General features: G+C 38.2%; 1 protein-coding gene across 1 annotated transcript; it reads left to right on the top strand.

Moving 5' to 3' along the window:
• The first annotated feature begins 235 nt into the window (after positions 1–235).
• On the top strand, positions 236–6401 carry tmem256 (transmembrane protein 256). Its single transcript, XM_007250161.4, has 4 exons — positions 236–396; positions 3531–3568; positions 3690–3770; positions 5937–6401. The coding sequence occupies exons 1-4, from the start codon at positions 321–323 to the stop codon at positions 6078–6080; spliced, it is 339 nt and encodes a 112-aa protein (XP_007250223.2). The 5' UTR covers positions 236–320; the 3' UTR covers positions 6081–6401.
• The last annotated feature ends 4138 nt before the right edge of the window (positions 6402–10539 follow it).

The following is a 10539-nucleotide window of genomic DNA, read 5'->3' on the forward strand; positions in this document are numbered from 1 at the left end:
TGCAACATTAACCAATAATGCCTATTAGGAAAGGTATAATTAAGATTGCTTTAAGGTTGGTTTCCCATGTAATGCAACGAAAATGAACATTTATTAAATGTTATTTTCTATCAGGGAAATATTTTAAATTCATTCAACTGTGTTTTTTTATCAGGGTGGCGTTTTTACCTGAGAGGAGGAAAGAGTCCTTTATGTTGAAACTGAGCTGTGAGGCGCCGCCATGTTGGCTCAGCGGTGGGGGAGGCGGATGCAGGAAGCGGTGGCGGTGACGGCTGGGTCTGGGTGCTGCTGCTGGGTCTGTTACTGACAGGAGCTCCGCTATGTCTTTAGCTGTGCAGAGGTTAGCGGCGTTAAGCGGCGCTCTGGCGGTCGGTGCTGGTGCTTACGGAGCTCATGGTAAGATAGACTTATGTGTTGTTTTAGTTACGGACTGGGTCAGGTAAATAAACAGCATTAAATAACAGCAGAAAGAGAAAAGTTCCGTTTGTTCAGTAGAGAAGGAGGAGGAGGAGGTGAGATAAGGGTCATTCCTCTGTGAAAGTTCCCACTTCTGATTACTGAATAATCCGGGACCTGACTGTAATAAAGTTTAACGTTCCACTGATATTATAACCTAGCTGTCTGTAGGCCTCCTAGCTAGGTTTTAGCTTTAGCTAACTACGGTTTTCCAGCTCCAAACACACAGATTAAGATCAGTGATTAGGAGCATGACGTTTACGACGTACAGCCAATCACGTGAAGTTTGGAGGGATTTAAATATCAGTAAACATAATTTCAGCAAACTGTATATGTCAGTTCTACAGATCTACCTACAGTCTCTAGTCAACATATTTCCCCCCATGAAATTCTGACTAGTCAATTAGATATATACTATATTCCCTAAAGTACAGGTGCACCTCAAAATATATATATAGAATATCATTGAAAAGTTACTTTATGTCAGTAATTCAGTTCAAAATGAAACTCATATTGTATATAGATTGTATATAGATACACAGTGATCTATTTTAAGTTCATTCTTGGCAGTGTGGCCAGTCTGCCAAGTCCTGCTGGAAAATGAAATCTGCATCTCCATAAAAGTTGTCAGCAGAGGGAAACATGAAAAGTGCTGTAAAATCTCCTGGTAAAAGCTGTGCTGACTTTGGACTTGATATAACACAGTGGACCAACACCATCAGTAAATTTTACATTTAATTTTGAAATAAAGGGACCAGATTCTGGAGTTTCCACTATCTGCGATGCATTGGAGAGCCATGTCATCTCTGGTGTTGGTCCTATATCAAGTCCAAAGTCAGTTCAGTGGCGATCAGGTGATTTTACAGCACTTCATGCTTCCCTCTGCTGACGACTTTTATGGAGATGCAGATTTCATTTTCCAGCAGGACTTGACACTTTATTTTTCTAGACAGAATTAGAGAATTCACCCAAATGGTAACATGACTAGTCACAATTACAATAAGGTTGTGTATTGGTAATGTGATTAGTTAGAATGTCTAATAAACTGTAGATCTAATATTAATTCTAGTAAACATGAAATAGCTGATCTTTAAAAAGAGAGTTTCTATTTGTCACACTAGCTTATGGATATTTGTAATTTGAGTTGCCTACCAGTAAAACTGAGTTAGGCCTTGTTGTTGCTAGGCTAAAACTGCTTGCAATATTTTCCAGTTTTCAACATGCAGACCAAGACTGATATATTTATGACAAATAGCAAATCACATAGAGGAAATAAATTATAAATAATATTAATCCCAGCAATCTGCACAATAGAAATCTAAATTAAGTGGCTGGAGCCATTTCTCCTCTTCCAGAATATCGGAAGGGAACTGGTCCAAGAGCTGTTTGTAGTCTATTACCCAAGTGCCATTTTCAGGAATATCCTAACTGTGAAATCTGGCCTGTTTAGTGACCATGACAGCTTTAGTTAGGGCCATGGTTGGACTGACCATGGAGAGAAAGCAGGACTATTCCCATTGGGCCGCTGTGTGTGTGCATGTGTGAGAGAGAGGAGGATGAGTGGGCTGGTCTGCATAAAAGTTCTCAGCCCTTGTTAGAACTGAATTTAGGACTGAAGCCATTATAGAATAACATCTCATCTACTAAAAAGATAAAAAGGAAATCCAAACATCAGTTTTTGCTGTTAGCTAATTTTAGATATTGATCTGGGTTGTGCAAGTCAGAAACATTAAAATCATGCAGCTGGTATACCAGCTTAATCACACTGAGTATTCTGATTGGCTCAGGTATGTAGGTCAACCAGCCAAACCACCAGACTCAAATCAAAATGTGCCATGTTCTATTCAGCAGCTTGAGCTGTCCATGCTGTTTTTTAAGCAACAAGATTCCCTAGTTTTGACTACCATAAACCATCTGATTATTCACAACTGCAATAATAATGCTTAGGTTGTATGAGAATAAAGTTTTATTGCTTGCTTTTTGCAATATCAAACAAATTTCATCTCTAACGGAGACAAAGACATGATGTGCAGTGAATACACACATAGTGAGCAAACACACAAAGTGATCTTCATCAGGTGTCAAACCCACAACCCTGTCATTGATAACCGTTTTTATTTTTTAGTTGTTTATTTATCATAATGTTAACTTTTTATTAACTCTCATTATTGGTGTGCATAGTTACAGACATTACAGCTGTGGCTATGTCCTTTTTTTTTTTACTAAATATTTTTACATTTTTTACATTGCGAACAGGTGATATGTAGGATAAATTGAATTAAGAAAATGTAAATAAAAAGGAAGAAATAAGAAAAGTCTTATTGTATGTTAGTCAGATCTTTTTAGAATAGGATGTACTGTACTAAGACCAGTTAGGTTTGCAGCTCTTATATAAAGACAGTTTCGGCTTTGAGATCGCCCCATGCACATTTGTTACCAACTGAAAGTAAAAAAAAAAAGTGTGCGGACTGAGAAAGGAGGGTAGAATTGTAAGGTTTTACACAATTAGGACTAATTATGCATTGTGCAGAAGCAGTGTTCTGGCCTGGAGTCGGCCAGAGACGGCATTCTCCCTTTTTTGCAGTCAGTGGGGCACCAAATGGCTGTTACATTAAAATTGTTATTTTAAGGTATATTACTAATTAATATTGTGACTTTTATAGGGTTGCAAATAAGAAAGAACTGTTTGAAAAAAATCCACCAGCTAAAACACTTAATTTTCTGGAAGTCTTTTGTGAAGACACTGATTTAAGTCTGTGATGCTCAAGTTATGAACACTGTTGATGCCATACAATAGCCAACATGTTGCTGATATGGCACAAAACCCAAACAAACAAACAAACAAAATAATATTGCTTTAAATGTTACAGAAGTTATGTAGTGAGAATCTAGTCTTCTCATCTCTTTTAACATGAGTTTTTTTTTTTTTTACGTTTTGTGTAATCTTTTATCTCGTGGTTTTAAGATCCTTAGAACAATAAGATGCAAAGAGTAATTATGTCTACAGTGTGCATTTTTACACTGATAATAGCATAAATATTTTATTTTCTGAGTTTTCTGTATTTCTGTCTCAGGCTTTAGACGGAGTGACCGGGATGACTACCTAAAAGAGGTGTGTATGACTGTTAAACAGTTAATTAGATTAAGGTTAACAAAGGTATTACAATCTGTTATTTGAAATATCACAAATGCAGATGTCTTTAAACATATCTAACGTTTCATTTTGCCTTTAGCTGTACAGCACAGCCAATACCTATCATTTCTACCACAGTCTGGCCCTGTTAGGAGCCTCTCGGTGCAGGAAACCCGCTCTGGTAAGTACAGTCAATACCACAGCGTTATGATGCACTACAATTACCATATAATAGATCTTTATTGTATGTTGTTATTATTTATTAAGTCCATCTGATATCTTTGTGATATTAATCAGACTATTTTCTAACCTGCATTTGTTCCTGATCTTTACATTACTTTTAAATAGTGAATTTAAACAGACATGTAATATATATGCAGCTACGCTGTAAGTCTACTTTAAAATGTATAACTACACAGATGTGCTTTATGAAATCCTGAAGGAACAATTACAGTTTAGCAGCAGCAGTAGAAGAATATAAGCACATATGAACAGAATCAATACACCAATTACACTCACACTACACAGTGTGAAGACATTCAGAGCACGAGCAAGGCCAAATGGAATGAAACATTAACATTCAGTGATGTGTGGGATGTGGGGCATTGTGGTTTAATGTGAAAACATTAATCAGTAACTAAAACATAAATGTCAAAAGAATTTCAGTGAGGTGTGCAGTATGGGTTGTTAATGAGAAGGAAACATTCCAGCCTAATCTTCATCTTCTATTCTGAGAGAATGATGTGTTCAACACAGTGTTCATATTTGGCAGCTCATACTATCCGAAGGCACAAAACAATAAAACTTTTTTGAGAAGGTCATAATAATCATACTTGTGTGTGTGCTGTAGTGAATCTTCCCCTGTTCCCATGTTCCCAAAACAGTTTACAATAATTTATATACTTATGTTTTTCAGTAAGTGATTTTGGTGGTTGAATTGTTTGTGTTTGTATATAGATCGCAAAATATAATATAATAAAGCTATATTTTCACCTTCAAGGTGCCTGTAACAAATGATCACTTTAAAGCATGTAAATGACTCACAGTAAGAGGTAGCAAAACTAAAGTACGACTTTCACACAGTGGTTAGTTGTAATACAGTGTTGCTTTGCCTCTAATGAAAACAATGAGAGAATTCTCAAATGGTACCAAATAAAACATGGGAATTGGCTTTATGTTACAATCACTAGTAGCAGAGATGTGTAGGCTGTTTATGTTAAATATTACACTGACATGCCAAATGTCATTTGACAGAGATTAGTATTTTGTCTAGTGACTTTTGCTGTGTCCAGTGGAAGCTGAAGAACACTGCACTGACCTGTGACATATACATGTGGGGACTCTGAATTCTGAGTCACTTGTCTGTTCAGTTTGACAAATCTAGTCAAAGACTGCTGGTCACAGTCATTACTAGAGCTTAGATCAGGCCCAACAAATCCGACCTGACCCGACCCAGCCCTAACCTGTGCACGTTCTGCCCGAGCCCGACCCGATCCGAACCATAAACTGGCTGTTTTCGGACTGTTTGAATGAGCAAAATATGTTTAGAATTATGTTACTTAAGTTTTTAGAGTGGACTTCCTAGTTTTTATCAGTTTTTACACATCTTATCAGAGAGATCAATCTAAGAAACAAACAAGAGAGAGAGAGAGAGAGAGAAAGAAAGAGAGAGAGAAAGAGAGAGAAAGAAAGAGATAGAGAGAGAGAGATTTGCGTTTTCTGGTGTATGAGCTACTCACAGATAAAGGTTCTCACATACTGTATCTCCTGTTTTTTTCTTTTTATTTTCATTTTTATTAGATTCAGTTAACACAAATGTTTTTTCACTTTCAGTTTTCATTATTTCGTTCGTTTTCGTTAACAATAATAATTGGTTACTTAGCAACATTGTGATTATCACAGCAGAACTTTATATAAAATAAAAATAATATTAAAAACAGATACCTACATCTTGCCTGTTTGCCAGTGTTCAGCCTCACTCACAAGATAACACCTCACAACTTATACAGGCATGTGGATTCCCAAGCTGTCCCCTAGGGAAACCCTTCATGATCATTTTACAAACTGCTATGATGCTATCCCATGACTTGTGGCATGTCAGTCTAAGTGTCTCACAATAAGAGCTAGCAATACTAAAGAATGACCTTAATACAATGGGGATAGTTGTAAGAAAGTGTTGCTAAAACTCTTATGAAAACAATGTGAGAATTAACTAATGGTAACACTTAGCATTAGTAGCTGAGACAACATGATAGACCGTACCCTACTCTCCTTTTTGTCACAGTATGAAACACATCTTAATAATTCGAATGATCAAATAACCCTAATATTTCATTTCTTTCTGCAGGCTGGTGGTATTCTCCTGGCAGGCATGGGCTGCTTCTGTGGTCCTCTCTACCACCAGGCCCTAACGAGTGACCCGTCCTTCAGCAAGCTGGCGCCAGTTGGGGGTGTCCTCTTCATTGTCGGCTGGCTCGCCATGGCTCTCTGAACTTCGACCTTTAATCTCTCTGGTGCACAGACCCCTGACTACTGGACTGTGGCCACTCTGGCAGGGTTTGATTGCTGCAGCAGAAGAAACCGAGATACAGAGTAGAGGGTGGAGCTGCTCAGTTATGTCTGGCAGGTGATGATAAGGCTTTGAGGATCACACTTGTCTTTTTACAGAAATCCTCATTATATATGCATAGAAACACTTGGCAGGGCTGTGACTAAATGTGAGTGAATGATAAAGTGTGCTGTCTGGAAATCATGTAATTTTTGCACTTTCTGTGTCTCGGGATGAAAAAAATAAAGCTGTCTGAGAAACTGATTGCCAGGCTGACCTTCTGATATTGTGGAGGAAAAGGCTTTGTGAAGAAGACTCGCAGGTCAGCGCTGAAACATCTCAATAACCCTTCCAGCTTTGATCCTTGGAGTGTGATGGCAAGAAAGCGGTTCATTACTAGCAGGCTTGCTGTAGAGCTGCCAGTGTTTCAACCTATCTATATTCAAATGAAAAATTGAATCTATTGAGGCACTAATTCCCGAGACTCTGGCTGTAGGCAGAGCGCTGGGTTTGGGGACCTTTTGGAAATTGGTTAATAAATCTCTGGCTCAATTTGTGAGGCCGGCCTCATAAGCTGACTTCATGGAGAAGAGAGAGTCCTGTAGACCCTGTAAGACCCAGTAAACTGATCGGCTCTCGTAAAACCCTCATTAACCGAGACTATTAGTGCTGCTGTGCAAATCAGGGTCAAGCAATCAAAACCTCTTTAGTCTTCACTGCATGGGACCTAGGGGAGCGCACACAAATAGGACATCTATCCTCAAAATAAGGGGATAAACATCATATAACTATGCTTTACCATGCCTTTAAATGTCACTGCCACATTTAATTGGGTCTAATTAGGAGTCTGGGCCTTCCTAACTGAGCACTGTCTCTATTGGCTGAGAGAAGACTCTAGAATTCGTGAGAAAAGTATTATTATTTTTTTTGACAAGTTTATAGTTTGTTTTCTTTCTTATTTTTTTTCTTCCCTCAGTGCTGACATTTCAGCAGGGCTGGGAATTTTGCCAGCCGCTCATTATCAGAGTCAGATCGGCGTCTCCTTGTTAAAATCCATAAGGGCATAGCGTGCCGCTCTGCTCCAGGAGACCATGTTAAGTGTCTCTTCCCTCTCTCTTCCACCTCCCCTCGGTCACTGTTTGGCAAGGATCGCACTGCTGAAATCAATGTCTTTAAGTACCCAACACATCACCAAGGCCTCGCGGTCACTCTGCTGTTAAGTTCCCGTCGCGCTTGTGTTATCTGTGGGTGCTGAAGCTAAGATGTGGGCTACAGCATTGTGGGCAATTACCCTGGTGTCCAAGCAGCTTGTAGCAACACCACTGTACAGTCTGCTGGGTTGTTTGAAGAAATAGGGTTTGGAAGATATACCTAATGGTTTCCACAGAGTTAGAAAGGACCACGCAGCAGAGGAAAGAGGCTCAGATCTGATGTGCTGCCTCAAAACGACTGTTTTGTTTAGTTGTTTACATTGTGTACAGCGTCCTTGGATTTGTGATTACACAGTGCTATCCTCTGTCTTTACTTACGGCCTCTGTAGACTTTTTTTTTTTCATGTGACATAAAAAAATAATAGAGTGAATTGTGAAATGTTTTAATTGATTTAAAACTTTAAAACCATTTCTTTTGTTTACCTGCCATAAAGAAAAATGCTAGGTAGTAGGGGTGTAGCATTATGCATATTCGTACTTAACCATCACAAAACTGTGGTCAATGTTAAATACGCACATTCACACAGAGAATAGTACACATTACATTATTTGTATAGTCGTGTTGGAAGTGTTGGTTGCCGCCCCCGTCTTTACACTTGTATACTGATTAATTAAAACATTACAGGCTGTATTACCCACCACAGGGCTGCTATATAGCACTAGCTGTTTAAATTATATGATAAACCTGGCTTTGTCTTGTCCACCTCCCCACACACCCCTTCTAGCTTGCAAAGCCACACAAACTCAATACTGAATCTGCATTAAAAAAAAGTACATTTTCATCCTTATCTTTTTTTAAAGCTTTGAAGTAACAGTGATCTTTGTTTGTTCCTGATAAACAACATTTAATATATTTCTTTACTCCTTTACGCTGAATGCATGTTTGCACTTCACTGCTCATGCACCATACTAAATGAAGTGTGTGACTGCAGTAATGCACATTTCAATGACATGGCCATAAGAGATCAATTACCATAAGCAAACTTATGATAAAGACCCAGCTGGATTCATGTAAATGTCACACAAATTCCTATTTGGCTGTTCAGACCAAGGTCACACTGTAATTACTGTATCAAATTCATTGTTTTAAATCAGAATTTCTCTTAATGTTTATATTACTGCTTTGGAAGTGAGCTGAAAGCAGCGATTAGTTTTTTTTTTTTTTTTTTACCAGTTTGGTTCAACATCTCCTCAAAACTAAGGTGGGAGTTTAAAGCCTTACAGCCTCCCACTGTTTGACCCATGGGTACGTCAGACTACGCTCTGTCAAAGGTTCAGCTCTGGTGAACTTTAATGGACAGCAGGGTGCAGTTTTGACATGCAGCTGGCTGCTGTCCATCAATGCATCATTCTCACAAAAAATGCCAATGCAGTGCTATTTTATTCTAACCATAAAAAAACAGTTCTGTGTAAATGTATCCTAACAAAGTATATGTACATTAAGAAGGGCTTCGCTTTTCATTACTAGATTACTTTTTTAAAGCGTCAGGCTGTAATGTTTTGGTGAGAATGTGCAATTGCATGAAGCATGCTATTAAAAGTCCTTTTAAAACGTGCTTTGTGGTGCAGGCTCTTTTCAGAGCAGATGACTCTGGTGAATTAACAAGAAAATCCATTGTGCTAAATTTCATCCCACCAGTTTCTAGTTCTAATTCTGTGTTTCTTTAGTTTAATGCTTGTTAGTGTGAACAAGCAGAATAAGACTTAGTTTACTATTCTCATGTATCCATGTTCCCAGTAGCTCTTGTATCAGCACCATTAGCAGCACCACATTTACTCATGAAACCAACAAAAGCTGCCAGAAAAAAAGGCTGTTCTGGGATCTACCAGACACTCTGTTTTTAGAATAAATGTATTAGTATTTGCAAGAAGACTAGCAGAACATGCTGAATACCATGCATTTCCTCTCAGTAAGGCTACTGTTTTACTACTCTTTCTCCTAAATTACAACCCATCTTCACTGTTCTCATAAGCTTTCCTTTTACCTTAAAGCTCAAATTCCCAAACCTGATGTTCCCAAATTCACAAACCTGTCACACACAACACTTTTGAAAGTCACCTTTGAGTGTCTTGCTAGATAAAACAATTAAGAACATAATTGAAAAAATAATTATTGCATAATTATGAAAAACTCATAGATGTAAAACTCCCTTGATATAATAGAAGAATTATGTGTTTTTTTTAATGAAAAGCCCCATTGCTGAAAGTAATTGTGACATACTTTTTTCCCAGATATGGCCAGTTTTTTGGATCTGTAAAAATGACTTTGACCAGTATTTCAGAATTGTCAAGAATGTCTGGGGTTTCCTAGCAGTCACAGCTTTGTATGTATGAGGTAGAAAAAACAAATCGTAAATGTGAATGAACCCAGAACAAGCCAAGACAACCATATTAACCATACTTTTGCTAGCAGCACAGATATAATTTGGACTCAACCTGGAACCCATTGATGCTGCAGAAATACACAAATAACATATCGTGTGCACACATGCCTGGAGAGGTGGGCAGCCATTGCTGTGGCACCCAGGGAGCTGTGGCCTAAACCCAGGTCAGTTCTTTTTTTATGTATTTATACCAATTTTGAGCATTTCCTGTTTTTTTTTTCTGGAATTTCTCTCATTTTGTATTTATATTGGCATTAAAATAGAAGAAAAGCTTTTGTATAACTATATATAGTTACAGATTACTTGAGTTGACACATGAGTTGAAATGAACAGAGATAATTATTAGTTTGAACAAATGCGTTAATGTTTATTAACTTAATTGCACTTCCTCCTACCATGCCTAGATTTCCTTCGGGATAAATAAAGCATCCATCCATCCATCTATCCATACACATTGACATGGTTCCATATCTAAGGCCTGCTTGAGGTCTCTAGCCATAACATGTAACACACAGCAGATGCATGTGTATGCACAGTGTCTTCTTTTTGGAAAAGCAAAATATGTCCACCCCAGCTATATTAATATATGTGACTTGACTAAATGACTTGAGATATTGACAAAACAGGTGAAATTAACCGGGGTTCAGAAGGTGGTGGGGGCGGATGTGGACTGAGTAAATAAAATGCCAGTCTGTGCCCTTTAAGGCCTTATATATTTTCACTCCTGCCTCTCTTTGGTCTGGTCTTTCCTTCCCCCTCTCAATTACATAAACAAAACACATCTCCTTAGGCCTCCTCTGTGCACCC

The sequence above is a fragment of the Astyanax mexicanus genome, chromosome 8 (genome assembly GCF_023375975.1).
Source record: "Astyanax mexicanus isolate ESR-SI-001 chromosome 8, AstMex3_surface, whole genome shotgun sequence".
NCBI classification, from domain to species: domain Eukaryota; kingdom Metazoa; phylum Chordata; class Actinopteri; order Characiformes; family Acestrorhamphidae; genus Astyanax; species Astyanax mexicanus.

Coding starts and splice junctions, on each gene's coding strand:
- tmem256 (XM_007250161.4), top strand. CDS start 321: ATGTCTTTAGCTGTGCAGAGGTTAGCGGCGTTAAGCGGCGCTCTGGCG. Junction 3,569..3,689: donor GGGATGACTACCTAAAAGAG/GTGTGTATGACT, acceptor TTTTGCCTTTAG/CTGTACAGCACAGCCAATAC. Junction 3,771..5,936: donor GGTGCAGGAAACCCGCTCTG/GTAAGTACAGTC, acceptor TTCTTTCTGCAG/GCTGGTGGTATTCTCCTGGC.